The sequence below is a fragment of the Lissotriton vulgaris genome, chromosome 9 (genome assembly GCF_964263255.1).
Source record: "Lissotriton vulgaris chromosome 9, aLisVul1.2, whole genome shotgun sequence".
In the NCBI taxonomy this organism is placed as follows: domain Eukaryota; kingdom Metazoa; phylum Chordata; class Amphibia; order Caudata; family Salamandridae; genus Lissotriton; species Lissotriton vulgaris.
Genome location: NC_141697.1, coordinates 578279995 through 578300052, shown reverse-complemented (window position 1 = coordinate 578300052; position 20058 = coordinate 578279995). Strand labels below are relative to the sequence as shown.

Below are 20058 nucleotides of genomic sequence, written 5' to 3'. Positions count from 1 at the left end.
AGGGACAAATCTGATTCAGAGCAGCACGATGCCACCTATCAAAGTGCTAAGGAATAGCTCTCAAAATTCCCTTGACCCAGTCTGACACCTGGGAAATTCACAAGAAGATGAATATGTGGCTAGAAGTTGCTATCAGAAGCTGACAATGTTCCAAAACGTACCAAGCCCAACAATAAATGGCTGGAGTGTGGAAAGCATGTAATCTACAGCAGCACGTGCTATGACTGTACAGCTAACTGACAAAAGCGCACTAGTCGAGCAAGAGTCATCCAATGTTTTCTTTTTTTATCGGTTGGCAAAGTAATTGACAAGGGTTTTGTAGCTGGAGAAAAGAGTGCTACTGACAAAGATATTGCCACCAATGGAGTGGGAGCCACAAACTAAGATCTAGCTGTAGATTGACGGAAGTCACTGACAAAGATTTAGTAATCTAAATCTATGAGGGTTTTCAATACATGGTGACTTGGTTGTCAATGATAAAAGAACCACTGATGAGTCACATTGTGCAGTAGAAGTCGAATTCATGGAAACCTATAGGGACAATAATGTTCAAAGGACATTAAGTTTAATGGCTAGTGTTGGCGCATTTACAAGAGAAAATGCTTCTTAATAGACACTGCTATACTCAAAAGCATGCTAGTTTATAAAGCTTACAGGTATACTCAAAGCCTGACAATGGGGAAGGGTTCGGGCATGTGCACCTAAATAAGTTCCATTGTCCCAAAAATTTAAATCAATTTCCTATATACAGGAGGGCCTGGGAATGATGCCCACATCCCAGGTCTTCTAGTAAGCTTTTAGTGACTAAGCCACCTAACATTTTTAACTTGCACAGACCAGGAGATTTATGCTTTCTGTGACAGCTATGCCATGCTACAAATCTACAGTTGCAGAGCACTACTTTATAGACACATTTTAGAAAGATTCTAGAAACATTCCGAACACAACCATCTTAACAAAGAAAATGTATTTGACAATACAATACATGTTTCCTAACATGGTGGATAATCATAACATAAGCAGTGAGACCGGTTAAAGAGCATCAAAGCAACGTAGAAATGTCACAAGCTCCGTGAAGATTTTTCTTGACACAAAGTGCAGATATTTCACAGAAAGGTATGCAATGCCAGATTCCTTCATTCCTGCCAGGGTTCAGGCATCAGCCCCTAAATCTTTAGCGAGTACATTTTTTGAAGTGACTGCCAAGAGAAAGAGCTGGAACGGACAGTGGAATTAAGATGCAAAAATTCGTCATTCATTCCACATCGGAACCCTCACCCCAATAGGTGATCTAACTGACAATCAAAAAATGACATGAATGGCATAAGGACAGCTCTGGTGGATCAGATTGGACATTAGAGGTTGTAGGGAAAGGATTAGGGTTAGGAAGGCTCAGAGTTTCATAGTCTGCATACACATCCAACAAAGACACAGCAAAAAGGAAAGAAAAGCAATGCCTGAAGAAAGGGCTGTCCTTTTGGTCAGATGAGAAAATAATGCTGTTCAATTGACCTCACATAAAAACAAGGATATCCCGCTCCTAAGTACATTTTGTGGCTTAGGAATCCACCATGGAAGGATCGCTGCTAACGTGGCAACTGCAGGTTTTATTTCTCCTCCATGGAAGTGGCTATTCACAGTGGATTTCCATTTTAAGAGACATTCAAATAGAGCTCCTTCTCTAGCCCACCCACCCTTGAAGCAAAGAATCATTTTGATTAATCTTCTTGAAGCTGTCCAGTGCCAATGGCAGGGGGAGGCGGAAACAGAAATCCAGTCTCCTGACTGAAGAGAGAATCGAGACCCTGCTGATGACACCACTCTATTGGATGTTGAAGTGGCATCAAAATTTACTTGCAACAGACAGAGTGCCTTGCAGTAGTGTTGTTTTTACCGCAGGCAGACACAGTGCCCTGTCTTCTCGGTAGATGTTCTCCAAGTGTCCACAGGTTAGTGAGAAATGTATCCTTCGAGCAGTTGTCTGATCCTCGTTGACTCTGAGAAGCATAGTTCTCAGCTGCAGAGTGGCACCTCAAAACTCTGTGGTGCAATGGGGCAATGAGTACCGGGTGGTAGTCACTTTCAAAGAGGAAACCTTCATGCCCTTCCAACCCTTCCACCCTCCCTCCCCCATGGTGAGGACATCGTTGCAGCTTTGTTTGCTTCTATCCTGCATGCTGATTGTCTGGATGAGTATGCTTACTATGGTTTCCAAGTCAGTCCTACCCTTTTCTACCAAGAGTTATCTTGAAGGATCTCTGCAAGAGGGGTGGGGTAGTGAAACGCTGGAAGAGTTCAGGTAGGGGGTAAATGGCATGCAAGGCACTTCAAAAACAACAACCTACTGGGCTTTGAAATAAAGACAGGCCTGCCAGATGAAAAAGGGAATCCACTTACTGGCAAGCAAGGGGAGACAGAGAGAGAGAGGGGAACAGGGAATTGAAAGGAGTGGGGATTGAGTTTCTTGGGGGAAGGGTCCTGCAAACCAGGCACATTTTTGGCAACAGCACATCTCAGATTTCAAATCTATCTGAATTTCCCAGATCACAGAAGGCCACCACTAGGCATCTCAATGCCCCACCACTAAAGTGACCTGAATGGAGCACTCAGACTGAAAATAAACATTCTTAACTAGTAGGAAATGTGTGGTGTATGGAAACTGTTTTCCAAAAAGGTAGTAAGAGTAAAATGAGGGGTGGAGGCCACAATATTGAAACATCTGAATGGGGAAGAGGGTGGATAGTCCATGGAAGATCCAAATTCGGATCCACCGGAGTATGCAGTTTTGGTGTTGAAGTCCTACTTAACTCACCTTTCAATAAGGTACATAACTTATATGATTAAGAATAAGACGCAGCTGCACATGATGAAACAGGCATACATTTACAAGCAATCCATCTCCCTGTCACCTCCCTCCCACAAACCACCTTGTTCCCTTTCCCTCTCCTGCCCAAACCCCACCCTGTACCCCAGCTACCACAAGCTCCACCAAACCCATTGCAATTCTCTCCCTCCCATCATCTCCCAACTTACTATCTCTAAAACCACTATCCCAAAGCACATCCTCCCAACCCACCTCTCACACGGCTCCTAACCCCAGACCTCCCTCTCAAACTTTATCCTAATGCAGGACCCTTGCATAAATCAATACCCAACCTGAGACCTCCTTCCCTAGCCCCAAAACAAATCTTTTTCTATCCATTCCATTATCACTCCAATACTTTGCGCCTTTCAAATCTACAGACAGGAATTTTGTTTGTCCAGTGGTGCTAGAATCAAACTGTGGGCATGGAAAACTGCTAACAGGGCAATAGATCTCTTGACTCCAGGGTTGCTCACACCACACTGGTGCAAAATACAAAGGAAACTCCAAAATGTAGCTAAACATTTGCTTTACTCCTTGAGGCCCTTGCTTGAGGGCTTATCCAAAGACCAGAAAACATGCCTAGTACTTTGTTATGATTTTCCTCGAAGCATTTGCTGTAAAATGGTATTTTAGGTCTTATAATTTTGGAAGAATGGAGTTTTAAGTAACTTTCATGACATTGGAGTTTCCTTTGTATTTTGAGAACAATCTATTAACTTTCTGAGTGGCAGCTATTTCTATCCATAATTTCGCAGGACAGAGACAATAGGCAGATCTTTTTGGGCAAGGGTTCAGAAGGAGGCAGCTGTTGCACAGTGATTTAAAATGCAAAAGGCTACCACGGCTCACAACTATTAAAAACAGAGCAAAATTCTAACAAATAACCAGATACAAATCAACTGCGTGTTCAGGTGAAAGGAAAGAAATTACACGATCATAAAAACGTGATAGTACCAAAGGGGGAAAAAATTGAGAAAATGTGATAGCACAAAGTTTCCCTCAGAAAAAAGATGCAATTAGGGAAAAAAACAGACAAAAATTAATGGGGACAACAGGAGAAAGAAAATTACAGATTTAAGGGGATGGGAGGGGGAGAGATTAGATCTGCCCATGGTAGCATCCAGACCTGCTTATATGGAAATTAAACAACTCCCTAATTTATCCCCACCCACCCTTGTCGACCCTTGGGGTCCTTCACAGTACGTTCTGAAAGGCCAAGTGCTTTTTAAAACAGACCCCCCCCCCCTAACCTCATAGTATAAAATATATTAGAAAACAAAAAAATGGCGCGATGCAGGGGAGGGATCTAATAAATGAAGATGACACTATCTCAAAACACAACAAATTTTACAAAAATAATCTGCCCTTTATGTATCGTCCACACTTGACAGAGGGTGCACTTCGCAGCACACCTGGATCATTCACAGGTGGATGCCACATGTCCCAGAGTTCAGTACATCCCCCGCACTGGCAGGTGTTGGATTGAAATGTAAAAAAAAGCAAGGGTTGAATTAGCCTCATGTTGCTTGCTGGAAACTGTCAAATACAACATCACTTCAGGAAGGCGACATCAGGTATTTTTCCCTCCAACTGCAATAAGAAAAGAGGTTAGAGGTTTTAGACGAGACACAAAACATTCAGATGATAATAATCATGATTTCTTTACATACATTCTCTATGAAAACTGAACTGAAGTTTAGTGAGGGGAAACATTTTTTTTTAAAAACCCACAACCAACATTTGTGTACTCCACTCTGTTTCTAACTCAGACAAAACAGAGAGCCCGGCAATACAAAGAGGAGTTCCCAACCCTTAAAAGTTATATGGCTTGAAGCTTATACATGCTTCGGCATCAGTTTTTCTGATAATCTGACAACTGCATCCCTCAAAACTGACCTCCAGGGGACCCTGCATTACTACGCTTTTACAGCTATTAGGCGCTTTTAAAAAACGCTAAACATAGTTCTCCCACCACAGTTAAGACAAAGGCACATTTAGAATTAAATTATATGTTTTGCAATTATAAATGAAGGATTATGTTACTTGCCCAGTAAGATTCTGTTCTTGGCATGTAGAGCTGTATATTCAAATGCTTTGCATACTCCTGCCATCTAGTGTTGGGTACTGATGTTTGCAAGTGTTTTTTTTTATCATAGAAGTCTTTCCAGTCAGGAGGTAAGGTGACTCCTCCTTTCCATTATAGTGCGCATGGGCATAGACTCCTTTGGTAGTTTGTTTTCCGCAAGAGGGTGAGAATGGAATAAGTGAGTATAGTACAGACGTCGTCAGTGGGCATGACGTCAGCACGGTCATCTAAGCCCCACATCGGCGCGGCAACGTCCGTTTTCTTCGGAGAACTTTTCCATGACACAACGGGAGGCCATCACAAAAAAAACTGTGAGAATATAGGAACAGTGTGCGAAAAATACAGATACACAGAAAGGAAAAAGCAAATGGTGAGGAACAGCACCATTCAGGAGAGTGCCAGGCACTACAGAGGAGTAGAAATTTCAAGCAATGAAAAAGGGAAGAGTGTGAGTAGGCCCCACAGTGGAAGACCAGGGTGCAGGGACGCAGAAGTACCCAGGAACCCACTAACCAATCAGCAGAAAGGAAGGAGTGGATCAAACAAACATAACAAAGCATCCCAGTAAGGAGGAAGTGAAAGAGGGCCCTCGCAGAAGGCAAAACCACCCGGAGGCAGGCGTGTGCAGAAGACCAAGCTGAAGGTCCTCGCAGACCGGGGAGGAAGGGCGGGTTGTGAAGGAATCTGCGGCTAGAATCGTCTCTACCAGATACATCGGTACAGAAGGTAACTAACTTGTACATCTGATAGAGACTACTAGCCGCAGATTCCTTAACGTAGAATAGATACCCTAGCCATACCCAGAAGGAGGAGGAGGGCCTGCGAGAGAGCCTCCCAGTAGGGAGAAACACAGGGCCCCAGCAGGTGATGTGTAATGAGGGCAAGAAGGGCGGCCCAGCCCCCACCAAGCAGAAGGAGGCAAGGATGGAGAGAAGGGAGGCCAGGACACCCCAAGCCCAGTCAAGGTACCAGGAACATCCGTCAGAAAGCCCCAGAGGGACAGCCAACGGCAGAGGAGTACCGAGGAAGAATGAATCACCCCAAGGCTCCAAGGAGAAGAGGTAGAAATGGAGACAAAGCCCCCCACAGGAAAACACACACAGTGAAGGGGACAGCTGAACCGGCCACAGTTTCGAGTCAGCGGACAAGGCAGAAACGGCTCCACAGTCAAGAAAGGCAGGCGTGAGAAGAAAGACGTAGTCTCACAAGACTCCAGCAGAACAAGAGGCAGGAGCACAAGGGCCCACACCAAGGCCCCCGGCCTTGGACCAGAAAGAACAGGCGGGCACAGCCAGCAGCTGGCGAGTACCATGAAACCGAGCTCCCAGATCAAGCCGAGCACAAGACGAAAGCAAAGACCAGCGAAATCCAGAACAACCCCTAAAAGGAGACCGTTCCGGACATAACCAACCCACGAAAAGAAGTGGGACCAACCAGAAGGGAAGAGGAGCAATACAGAGGACGGACTAAAGCCGTCAGCCAGAAGACAGGAAAATACTAGGAATCCTATCCTCCCCTGGAACACCAGACAGAGGACCAGGCCGAAACGCAGGACAAAAAAGGGCGGAAACACCACAGCACAACGCCGCAGACGGCATGCCAAAGCTGGTCCAGCGATGCAGCAGATACTGAGAATGACAGAACCTGGAGCATCGCAAGCTACGCCCAGACAAGATCAAAGAAACCGCACCAGCGGTATACAGCGACGCCAGAAAAGGCGTGGAACCCGCAAAATGGAGTCCACACCCTCCCAGCGTAGAACAGAGCTATACAATAGTTGCAAGTACCCCACTTAGGGTATGACATGTCCCAAAGAAAACATGGGAACCACTCTTAGGGAAAAATCCCACAGCAGAACATAAGACCTGCGGTAGGAACCACAGAGGGCTTAGCAATCAGCCTAAAAATACACACTTGCCAAAAGGGATGAACCATCAGCCAACAGAAGAGAGGGGCCAACCAAGGGACCCCAAAGGCACGTCAAGCCACACACAACATACAAACTGGCCACTCAAAACACCAGATTCTAGGAAGCAGGTGGGATAAGGCCTCCCATCAAGCCCAGAGGATCAACAGGCCAGCCTACGGAGGGGGAGGGGGGACCGAGCCCCGCAAGGAGACGCTGAATGGCAGAGTCCGCATGAGTGTTACACAAAAGGACCCCATCAAAGGGCAGGTCAACCAGACGCTCCCTAATATTCTCAGGAGAAACAGCATCCCGCAGCCAAGCCTGGCAACGGGGAGCCAACAGAACTGGCTATAGCACAGCTTAGAGCATCAGCAACATCCAAGGCCGCACCGAGAATAAAAGCGGCCAGCTCTCGACGATCCAACACATGGTGTCGCAGATCAGCGCGGGCACCCTCACGGGAGACATGAGAAAGAAGGGACTCCACAGAATCCCACAGGCTAGAGGTAGCCCTGGACAACACACAAATAGTGTTGAGCGCCTGCAAAGCAGCACTGAATGAAGCAAAGATGTTACGCCCCCATGAATCCAACCACAGGGCCTCCCGAGATGGAGGAAACAACACCACAGGCAAGGATGGAAAAGCAGCCCGCAGAAGAGAGCCCTGAGTAGAAGGATGGAATGAAAGGCAGACTGGGTCGTGTGGAGGAGGACGCTGGCAATGCAGGAGCGGCTGAGGCACTGGATCACCCGTGGCAGGACACCCCCATACCCCCAAAAGAGAGTTATGGGGTGATGCTTCGAAAGGAAGGAACAGCTCCCGTCCACCAAAGCCCTGGTGGAGAACTTCCAAGAGGTTGTCCGTAGGGAAAGGAGTGACGGAGTCCCCCATTCGCAAAATGCTAGCAGCCGTGGAAATAGCCCGAACAAAGGCAACACTGGTCTCCGGGGGGGAGAAAGCAACTCGTCCGTGGGCGACAGCTGCAAACTGAGCCTACCGTCCCCAAGTCCAGCTAGACGGGAAAGCGGCCAGCCCCTGAATGGTGGGGGATCCATGGACAAGTGGGGAGCCTGAGGGACCCCCGGGGAAGGTGTAGAAGCCAGTGGAGGAGCCAACCGCGAGCTGCGGAAAAGAGGGACCGAGGATTGAGGCTGCGGGGACGGCGAGGAGCCCTCCCCGGAAGACGCCAGTGAAAAGGCAATGGTGCGGCGTCCTGTCTCCAGAGAAGAAGAAACCAGGAGATGACAACCTTCCGGAGAGGAAGGAACCTCCGGAGATGAATCAAGGACCCGACGTCGGCACAGCGCCACGGAGTCCGCCACAGGTGCCGGCTCGATGTCGATCGGCGCCGGAGTGAACAATGGCGGCGCCGAGTCGACTTCCACAACCACGTGCTCCCTAGGAGAATGGGGTGGAGTCAGAACCGGCTCGGCTAAGGAACGGCGCCGAAAAGGCGCTGGCTCAACCTCGCACGGGGCTGCAGCCCACGTAGAGGGCCGATAGGGATTAGGGAAAGCACCCCAGGCCCCCGCCTCCACCCGCGGCACCGCCAGGGCCGGGGAGGAAAGCTCCCCATGGTTCTGAGTGAGAAGACTGGAGGTGAGATGTAGTTTTTCATGTGGAACTATTGATAGCTCTAACAGGGTGGTGTACCATGGTTGACGGGCCCATGTGGGACCTATCAAAATGAGTGTGAGTGATATTTGCCTGAGTTTGCGAACCAGAAATTGAAGGAGATGGGAGAGTTGGAAAAGCCTAGGCAAATATCCCTGGCCAATTCATCCATTGGGCATTGCCTTAGGAGAGAGGGTGTGGGAACCCGGAGGCGAAGTTTGGGCATTGTGCGTTGTCTACTGTGGCAAACAGAGCTATTTGTGGGTATCCCCATTGTTGAAAGTATGGAAGGAGAATTTGGGGATGAAGGTCCACTCGTGTTTTTGCTGAGTCTTTCTGCTAAGGAGGTCAGCAATTTGATTGTTCACTAATGGAAGGTGTTCTGCTAGAAGAGGAATCCTGCGATGGATTGCTCAGTTCCAAATGGTCTGAGAGAGGCGTGACAGTTGGAGAGAGTGTGTCCCCCCTGTTTTTGTACATAGTGCAAAGCTGTCATGTTGTCTGTGCGGACTAGGACAATTTTGTCTTTGAGATGATACTGAAAAGCGTTCAGCACTAGAAATACTGCTAGAAGCTCTAGATACTTTATGTGGAGATGTTTGTGCTTGTTGTGCCAAAGACCCTGGATTGTATAATGGTGGAGATGTGCATCTCAACGTGTGCGAGATGCGTCTGCTATTAGCACAATTTGTGGAACAGGGTCGATAAAGGGCCGCCCTTTTGATAAATTTTTTGGGTTCCACTACTGCAGAGAGCGATGGGTGCGGCTGTCTACCAACACTAGATCTGTTAATTGACCCTGTGATTAATTACCTGACGTGCTAAACATTCTTGTAGAGGAAACGTGTAGTTTTGCATGAGGAACTATTGCGATGCATGATGCCATCATTCCTAGTAGTTGCATTAAAGTTCTGGCTGGTAAGGGTTGGTCGGTCTAGAATTGTAGCAATAAAGCTTGGATATTGCGAATTCTGGCTGCATTGGGAGTGGCCAGAGCTGTTTGAGTAGTGAGAGTGTCTCCTAGATAAGATTGTATCTGTGAAGACTATAGGTGAGACTTTTGCATGTTGACCATGAAACTAAATTGGTGAAGTAGGTGTAGTGTGGTATGAGTGTGTCCTAGACACTTTTGAGGTGTGCTGGCTTTGATGAGCCAGTCGTCTAGGTACGGGAAGACTTGAATTTGTTGTTTTCTGAAAAGATCTGCCACTACTGCTGAACATTTGGTAAACACTCTAGGAGCAGTAGTTACTCCGAATGGGTGTACTTTGAACTGATAGTATTTGCCTGCTATTACAAATCTGAGATATTTGCGATGAGCTGGATTTGATTTGATTTGATTTGATTTGGACTTGTAGAGCGCATGACTGCCCTGGAGCGTCCCAGCGCTGATCCTAACCTGAACCTAGTGAACTCAATGGGGGACGGAATTAAGGGATGGTAGGGAAGAGAAAGGTTTTAAGTGCTCTTCTAAATTTAAGGTGAACAGGTTCCATCCGGAGCTCTCTAGGAAGGGCATTCCAGGATGAACTGGAATGTGAAAATATGCATCTTTAAGTCTAGTGTGGACATAAAATCGCCTTGCTGTAGAAGTGGAAGGACCTGTTGAAGCATGACCATATGGAAATGTTCTGACAGTATCTACTGTTGTAACAGTCTGAGATCCAAAATTGATCTTAAGGGGCCTTCCTTTTTGGGATTAGAAAATAGAGAGAGTAAACTTCTGAACCGTAGTAATGTAATAGAACTGGTTCTATGGCTCCCTTTTCTAAGAGAGATTGCACCTCTTGTTTGACTAACTGTAAGTGGTCTGACAACAGTTTGTGAATGCGAGGTGGAATGTTTGGAGGATTGGTGGTATGCTCCAGGCAATCGCTTTGTCGGATAAGGTCGATCACCAATTTGTCGGTTGATATGGATTGCCAAATGTTGAGAAACAGCTGAAGTCTTCCCCTGACGGGTGTTAAGTAAAAGGAGGGGGTAGGGGATGTGGGCAAGTCACTGTTTGTTAAGGGAAGGAGTGTTACGCAGTGTTGCGCCTTTACCCCTACCTTTGGAATGGTTTTTGTAAGAGAGTAGGGTCTGCTTTTTATGGTTACCCCCACTTTTTGCTGCTGATGTTTCATTGTTTTTCGACTTTAGTCTGGGTGGGATCCTGCTATCCAGGGCCCCAGCCTAGCTGCTTCCTCTCCAAAATAATTGCATGTACTTTAGATACACCACAGATTGGATTTCGGGGTACCCTTATAAGTCCCTAGTATATGGTATACTATGTACCTAGGGTATAGATACCCCAGGGGCCTCTCAGGGGCTGCAGCATGTATTCCACCCCTGGGAGCCCATTTAAAATTACACAACAGGCCTTACAGCAGCCTGTGTAAGGTGGTGTATGCACCCCTTACTTAGATATAGGTTCCCTATATCTATCCATATTGCTGCACTACCAGTCACCCCTATGGCAGGCCTTATCAATCCTGAAGGCAGGGTGCTGGGTTTTATGTGAGAGGGTGGCCATGCATGAGCAGAGCCCCTCTGCAGCCTTCTGAACCTTTTATCCGGGGATGTTTGTGATGCAGCCAAACCATATACTCTTAAGTGCATTATAACCTTGCGGTAAATGCTAACTTTGGAATGGCTGCATGGAAACATGTTGTGTTTGGTGTCAAACACCTTGGAATCATACCTCCACACCAGTAACTGGTGTGGGAGGTATGATTCCACCCTACTAGAGGGAGAAACATGACAGCACTGGTACACCCGGTAACAGCTTCACAGACCCAGCATCACAAAATGGATGCTGCCAGCCACAGACACGAGTCTGCCCTCCAGCTGCTGGACGATACTCCGGCAGGAGAGGCCTGGACAATAGGTTTCCTGTCACAGGGAGGTGTGACCACCTCCCAGACAGGCTTTAGTGTATTGGGGCTGGGTGGGCGCACTCCAAGACTGCTTGGATGTCTGCACTAGGGGCACATTTGGTGTCCCTGTGCATAGTCCAGCTCAAACCGGTTGCAGGGGCTACCAGTCCCTGCTCTGGCGCAAAACTGGACAAAGGATATGGGTGTAGCCACCCCTCTGTCCTGACCCTCCCATAGGTGGGGCCCCAGAGTTTGTCCCACCCCTTCCTTGGGTACAAAGTAGGAACCCCCGACTACAGGACTTTAGATTTACCTGGACAAAACTATGCTACAGAATCCCAGAACTTCTACTATCTACACGACGTTGGATGACATTAGAATCTCCCTTGGAGTAAAGGAGTGACTCCTCTGCAAGTGAGGCACCAAAGAAGCATCTGTCCGGTTTGCAACTACGCAGCTCCTGAAGGACTCCAAAGACTTTGCAACACAGGAGGTGGGTTTCCAAGCTTCTTCAAGCTTTCCTGAGGCCGATTCGTGCTCTCGGCATTCCCGAGATCCAAAGCCCTCATGGGGACCATGCAATCCGAACCCCTGGACATTTGCAGCAGTATATGCTTCTTGGCGAACCTAGAGGCTGTGCTTTGGGCTACTTGTAGTCCAGACCCCAAGCAGTGATTCCACCGAAGATTACTAGTCTACACTCCTCGAGTGACCCGTGGGTTGGTATTTAGTGATTCCTCTTGATGTCCCTTTGCGATCCCTTGTCCGTCAACTTGTGGGTACCTGAGAATGGTACTTTAACTTTCAACGGGCTTACCTGGTTGCTCCAGATGTGCTTCGACTCTCCATCGCTTGGGGAGACAACAGAACCTTGCTGGTCCACACCAAAGCAGTTTTACTCTCACCGCGTGGGTTGCCGCTTGAGTGGGTTGCCGTTGCCAAGGCTTGTTGGTCTCCAATCCGGACACCGACCCCCCAGCACTCGACATCCTTCGTGGGACAGCTCCCCTGCAGACTGTGGTCGTCATCGACGCCTCCTGGTCCCCGTAGCAGTTGTGTCAAGCTTCACCTCATCGCACCTGAAACACCCGACATCGGTAGGCATTCGTCTATCAGGCCCAGGTCACTCGCAAGTGACCCAGACTCTGTCCCCTCTGCTTTCAGGTTCTTCACATCTTTGATCCAGGCTTGGATCACACTGGACACTTTTCCTTTCCATGGCAGCAGCACTTTGCAGCAACTCTCCATTGAAGATAGCGAAGATTCCCAACACCATTTGACACCTAAGCACCGGCTTCCCTGTGTTAGGTAACACGAGTACTGCGGTGCTCACGTGGGTGCTGGCCTTAGAACCCTTTAAGTCTAAAAGCGTTTGCTCCAAGTCCTCTCCTAAGTGTCCTTAATCTCTAAAATTCCAACCGCGACTTTCCCATAGGATTGTACGGAGCTTAAACCTAATCATCAATAAGGGTTGTTTGGACTGGTGCAAGGGGCCCACTATATCTAGTGGACAGCATATACCAGGCCAACTTCTCACAGTTTCCTCTATAGCTTCCTCTATAGAAACCTCTAAAGGGAGAGGATTGTGTGTTGCTTTTATAAGAGGAAACATTTGGGTCTGAAAATGTAGTTTTTGGCTCTTTTCTCTAAAAGGGTCAGCAAAAAGAGCCCCTATTTGATGAGGACTGGAGCACTCCCATTGACATTGCCACTGCTGTCTTTTTTCATTTTCTCTAAAGATTTATTGGCTTCAGGACCAAAGAAGTATTCTTTGTAAAAAGGGGTGTTTAAAATGGATTGCTGAACCTCAGGTTTAAACCCTGAAATCCTAAGCCATGCATGCCTTCCAAGAAGAATGCTGGTATTGAGCTCTCTAGCTGCGGTGTCAGAAGCATCAAGAGCACATCTGATTGAAGCGTTAGAGCTGAGTTTCCCCTCTTGAACTACCTCTTGAGCCTTGGCTTTGTGTTAGTCTGAGAGATATTGGAGCAGTTGTTCCATCTCGTCTAAGTGTGCCCTGTCGTACCTGGCTAGTAGGCCCTGTGTGTTTGCGAATCGCCAGTGGTCAGCGGGTTGAGCAACCACTTTTTTCCCCGAGGCATCTGTAAGTTTAGTTTTCTTGTCCGGGGGGAGGTGTATCACCAGAGGTTTGCGAATTAGCTCTTTGCGAGCATTGGAAACCACTAGGGAGTTGAGAGGTAATTGTCCTTTGATAAACACATGATCAGATGGATAAGGTTTATATTTTGTAATCGACTTTGGGAGTTAATACCTGCTCGCAAAGGGTCTTGCAGAGGTCATCTGCATGCCTCATCATGCTCTTTAGCATTGACCTGTGTGTTGACCCAAGTGTTTAAAATAAAAAGTCTTCTTCCAAGGGCTCTTTATTTAAGGCTAGCCCATGAAACTCTGCTGCTCTAGCAATAGGTTCTTGATAAGCCACAATATTGTCCAATGGTGATGACTTAGCAGGGTAAAGGTCTGGATCAATATCCATTGGAGGGTCAATTGTGCAATCATTCCATGGGTCTACAGGCAAACAAGTGACTTCTTCATCAATATCATCCCCTTCAGGTTGTGTATTTGGAGATCCCTGAAGTGTTATGTGTAAAGGATCTACAATTGGTAAATGTGGAAAAGATGGAGGTGTAGGGGATTGTGGGGCAGGATAAGCAGGGCTGGTGGTCATGTCTTTTTTCTTCTTCAGAGGGATCTTATATGCAGGGTCCTCTGAAGGAAGTTTGTGTTAAGATGTTTTCGCAGAAATATGTCCCGTATCAGGTTTGAGACAAATCTTCTTTTGTTTAGGATCAAATTCAGCTTTAAAAAGGTCTAAAATTACTTCGGGTGGCTCAGAGAGGCTGTCCTTCGATTTTGGCGCAAGATAGATTCACTTTTGGGAGTGGAAGGTTTCGGCTCCGAACTAGATTTGTCCTTTGAGCCCGAGGATTTCGGCTACAACACAGATTTGTCCTTTGAACTGGAGGGTTTTGGATTTGAAGATGATCTCGGTCAACTCCGTCCTGAGCTGGAAGGCTTGACAATTTGTTTTGGTGCCGAGCCAAGAGGCGGGGTGTCGGAAACATGGTGGCGACCTTGGCTATAAGGCAGAGGTGGTGCTGTAGCCTTATGCTTTTTGCAAAAGGATTTAGGGGATAAGGGGTCTTCTGTACTCATGGCACCTTGTCCCGGAGGCACGTCTTCGGATTTCAAATCAATCTCGAGTTCAGGATCAGACTCTGGAATGGAGAAGGCCTCTTCCTCTTCGACCTCTTCCTGCTTGGATTCTTCGCAGAAGATATCTGGAGTTGGTTGAATGCTTGGTGTTGCATTTCTCGATGTCGAGCCCGACGACCACACCGAGTTTTCTTGGACCGCAACGATTTAAAAGCGTCACAGTCTTCCTCCTTGTGCTCCGAAGAAGCACAAGTAACAAACATGATGTAGGTCGGTGCAAGGGGACTTGGAGTGGCACCGAGGACAGGACTAAAACTGTGTCCGTTCCATCAACAGGAGGCCCGAGGGCCGCCCATGAGGATTTTTGATCGAAGATGGAGAATTTGTTTACTAATTCGATATGCGGAGAACAGGGAAACGTATACGAAAACAATCCCCTCGAGGGCAGAGTGGATTGCACACCAAGGGGAACCCGAAGAACTGTTTCGAACTGGAACGCAGCAACACCCGTCCAAACCTGATGGCGGAAAAAAAACAATCTAACAATGGACTCAATGCCCATGCACACTATCACCGAAAGGAGGAGTCACCTTACCTTGTGACTGGAAAGACTTCTTTGAAGAAAAACAACTTGTAAACATCCGGAGTGTGCAAAGTATATGTATCTACAGCACACATGCCTCAAACATGTTATTACTTATGGAGCTGCCATTGATGTTTAGGCACTCTCAAGGTCAGAAAGGCAACTGTGAAAACTTGGGCAAATCCACAGAAGGGTTTGCTTTGCAAAGCTATGTTCCCTTGTAGACATGCAAAGTCCCACAAAGAGAAGCCCAGCAAAGGTATAAGGTATTGCTTCTCTCCCTCCCAACCCCTTACAATACACAGATGTCACTTACACGAAGGAAAAACTTGAACAAAAATATTGCCCAGCCAAAAGGTTTGTTTAGTAGGCTCCAATCCTGACAAAAAGTTCATGAAACATCTTCTGTAGGTTGGAAAAACACTACTGTATATAATACATTTTTCCCAGACTGAAGTAATCTTCAACACATTAAATGAAGGGAAAACGTGCTTAGCATAACATACTCTGCACATCTACTTTATGCCATGGTATTTTTTTATATTTACGTTTCTTTTAACAAATATATTCTACCAAAACCAGAATGCAAAAGGTTACATTTGAGCAGTTTTTTAAAAACACACAGAACAGACGTCCTAACTACTATAAGAGTTATTTTCTGGTCTAAAATAATTTTTACATGCACTTTGAATCAGTAAAATGTGTTCTTATAATATCAATTTTGCTGTACTGAGGTAATAAACGCGAATTTGATGTTTGCACTGTATAATACATGTGTGGATGTGCATTTATTAGTAAGGTTGCTCTAAATATCGTGCTACTGGCCTGCATTTATTTTAATGAACACTGCTACATAGAAAAGATTACCTATAAGCGTCTGTTTGTAGTGTTTAGATGGAAGAGTTACTTATCTTCGGTAACGATCTATCTGGTAGAGACACAGTCTAGCCGCAGATTCCTTAACTTAGAATATCCTCCCAGGCATTAGACTGGATCTGGAAAATCCTTTTCCCAGCAATATCTCTGCACGCCGGGAGGTGGCGTCGCCCGGCTGTGTCCTGACGTCGTCCACGGAAGTGACAGCAGTAGAGCCACATAAGCCCCTCCCGGAGTGCTGATGTCAGTTTTCTACAGGAAACGTTTCCACGCCAGAACGCGGAGCCATGACAAAAACTGCCACAGCATAGGAACAGTGTGTGGTAAAAAAAAGAGTAAATTTTTTATAATGATAATCCAAAGTAATTTGAAAAAGCACACAGCACTAGGAAGGTCTGGAGGGAACTCACAGAGCCCTTGCTGCAAGCAAGGGCCTAACAAAGCGCCAAGCTCCACCTCATGTCGTGGGGCTAACAGCTGCAGCACAAAGGATACGACAAGGCAGACACAGATTATCACCACAGGAGGGAAGGTAAAAGAACTACAATATTGAAGGAACATGTTGCCAGACAAGTTTACTGCACACACCCTAAGGTGATGGAGGGACTGCAGTACCAAAGAGAACCCAACCCAACTGACTGCAATGGAGAAGGAGGCACAGGCGGGGGCGGTGGAAGGGAAGAAAAAACAAAATAACTCCAGCGCAAAGAACACAGGAGGATCAACAAGAGAAGGCAGTGAAAAGTATAGACCTAAGCCATCTAAAAAAAGTGGACGAAGTGGAGAACCTAATGGCTTGAACGCCGAAGAAATCCCCCTGCACCAGCAGAAGGTGTGAGAATGCGCCACCAATCAACACTAGGATAGAGAAGAGGCCCAAGGTCCCCACGCAGAACAACACACCCTACCCCAGAGTGAGGTGCAAGAGCACACCTCCGGAAGACCAAGGCCACCAGAAAGAGGGAGGCCAGGTGGAAAGACACCATATGAAAAGGTCTTCGCAGAGTGGGGAGGATGGGCGGGCGTTAAGGAATCTGCGGCTAGACTGTGTCTCTACCAGATATATCGTTCCCGAAGGTAAGTAACTCCTCTGTCTGATAGAGACATCTAGCCGCAGATTCCTTAACTTAGAATAGATACCAAAGCCATACCCTATAGGCGGAGGGTCTCGAAACAACCACCAAGTTCCAGGAGAACATATTCGTCAAGAGGCTGACGAAAAAACGGTGGAAACCACAATGCCAGGACAACAGGCATCAGACCCATGACACACCTTAAGGAGCATGAACAAGGGATGGTAAAGACACCAAATCCGACGAGGGACGGTGTGAGATCTCTTTCGCCCAGACATAGACGAAAGGAAAACAGAACTAGAAAGTTCTGTGCCAACATAAGAAACAATGCAGTGAGACCTTCAAAGAAGGATCCAGGCATCGGTCTCAATAACTTCAGAGTAACGAAGTACCAAGGGTCAAAACAACATGACAACGGTAGAGCATACCACCTGACTACACACCACAGTGAAAGCCACAAGAAACAGGGGACCGTCGGAAGACGGTCCACCCAAGAACCGGAGCTGCAGCAGGAGGCCTGTGTTGGAAGAAAAAAACACCTTAATGTGTACTGCCTAGGACATGGGACAACAGTGGCAGGGCCGAGCCCAGAGCCTAGTGCCAACAAGAAGAGCCACCACTTGTACAAAAGCTCAGGAGGTAGGCATGCAGCCAAACGAGTTAAAAGGCACCACTGTGAGTGGATAACCTGCAAGGCTATTAACACACAGAGGACACTTCCCCGGAGGAAAGAGTAAGCAAGAATGTCTGACACTAAGGCAAAAAAGACTTAGTATGCGAGCACCCAGTGGCGTGTAGAATCCAAGATATACACACAAGAGACAGAAATGGCGACACACGTACATGGAGTGACTACTTCCTAAATTGGGGAGTAATGCAAGCGGCACCACAGCGCCGGTGTGCTGCATAACAGTTAAGAATGCAGAAAAAATAACAGGTACCCGAGGGGGAATAATCCTGGTCTCCTGTGAGACAGCGGGAACATAGGCCACAAGACTGGCCATAAAGGATAGAAAGAAGGCACAGACAGAAGCCTGGTGCCAAAGCCTACACCGCCAAAGACCGACACTGTCTACCAATATGGAGAATGTCGAGAAGAATGCACACACAGTAATGCTACATAAAGAAGCGCCTGTGCCATAATGGGAGTAAGGGCTCACACCCAGAAAAACATCAGGGGTGGAGCACAGAGCCAGAGGCTGAAAGGCATAGACCAGAGCCACTCCTTGAGAACTAGGAATATGCACAGGACAGGAAGGGCCATACCGAACCATGTGTCCTACAAGAAGCAAGGAACCGGAGACTGTGCCAGGAAAGACCTGCCCCCCCCCCCAGGGGCGCATGTCTACCGATAGAAAGGCAAAACGTGCATGGCGAAGTTGTAGGAATACGCCAGGGCGGGGCTGTATTACGGACCAACCATAGACAACCAATGGTAACCCTTGGAGAGAAACCAATCCTATGGATCTCACCAGAGGAGGCATTCTACAACAGTAGGAAGAGTCAGCCTGCCCCAAAAGTTCCTGGGCAAAGAAGAGTAGCAATATGAATGCCAACAAATACTGCACAAAGGGTAAGGCACAACCCTACAAAAGAAGGGCCCCTCTTGAGACAAGCTGGTAGGCAGAGGCTCAAAAGAAAGGTAAACACAGCTTAACCAGCTGTACCAGAATGGTATATCTTTAAGCCGCTCCTGAACATGCTCTGGGAAAACGCCATCATGCAACCACACGTGCCGCGTATGGCAACCGACCTGGCCATAGTTCGACCCACAGTGTCCGTGGTGTCCATGGCAGACCGAACTGAAAAGTGTGCCATATCATGGCCATCACTGATTAGGCGGGCCAGATCGGCACGAGAGATCCCCAGCAAGGAGGGAAGGAGCCGGTCAACAGCGTCCCAAAGGGGAAATGTAGCCCGAGCAAATACACACAATGTGTTGAGGGACCGGAGTCCCGAGTTGGGGGATGCAAACACATCGCGGCCATATGACTCCAACCACCGAGACTTCCGAGTGGGAGAATGCAATGGAACAGGAGTGATAGAGAGAGCTGCCTGAAGCACAAGTCGTCCAGCTCCAGAATGGAGGGTCAAACAGATAGGGTCAGTGGGAGCCGGCAGATGTGCCACAGCACGATCCACGGGGTCCCCCGAGGAGGGCCGTGCCCACGTTCAAGGAGGATGTCAAACAATGACTCCGCAAAATGTAACAATGGTTCCATGTTTCCCGCGCCCTGGTGGAGAAGAACAATAAGTAGAAAGCGCCTACAAGGGTTTTTATTTAAGGAAAATTCAATGAGTGACTGTTCTCAAATTTCTTCTAAAGGCGAGTCTCATAAGAACATCTACCCAAGTGTCCTACGACAACAATGAATTCAATTCAAGAGCACAAAAACACGGGAATATCTTATTTGTTTGGAAATATAAATTTGTTTATATATCAATTATTCATTTTAAAAGGAGTACAAAATGGAAAATTAAATCAGCAACAAATCATGAAAAGAGGTAAAATCAAATTAATCCAACAATTCATGAAGAACATCTATTCCAACAAGATTGATAATGACATATCTCCTGATGAAAATAATGGTCACTAAAGATCAACAAATATCTCAAAAATAGATGATAGAATCGACGTTTCGGTGGCGTCAATCCGTCAGACCATCTTCAGGACAGTAGATATTGCATAAAAGTATGGCCCTTGTAAAATCAATAGTTCCACGATAAAGCCTTATCGTGAGTCTGGAGTCAAATCCACATGCAGTAACGGCAAGATTAACACTGATCAACAGATCAGGAAAGTCATATAAATGACGATAATTGAATGAACCAGTCAGTGGCATCAATTTTGGGGGAAAGGGATTCAATCTTTCAATCACCACTTCTAGGAATAATTTCTATTTGACAAGATGTGAGCTGCATACACACAAATTTATATTTCCAAACAAATAAGATATTCCCGTGTTTTTGTGCTCTTGAATTGAATTCATTGTTGTTGTCGTAGGACGCTTGGGT

General features: G+C 46.9%; 1 protein-coding gene across 1 annotated transcript in view; it reads right to left on the bottom strand.

Moving 5' to 3' along the window:
* Positions 1-233: 233 nt before the first annotated feature.
* The window catches only part of LOC147691863 (nuclear RNA export factor 1-like), a 964523-nt gene continuing 944698 nt past the window's right edge, over positions 234-20058 (bottom strand). Inside the window, exon 21 of the mRNA XM_086938137.1 lies at positions 234-4456. Within this exon, the coding sequence (XP_086794263.1) occupies positions 4418-4456 (39 nt within the window). The 3' untranslated portion in view covers positions 234-4417. The remainder of the gene's footprint in view (positions 4457-20058) is intronic.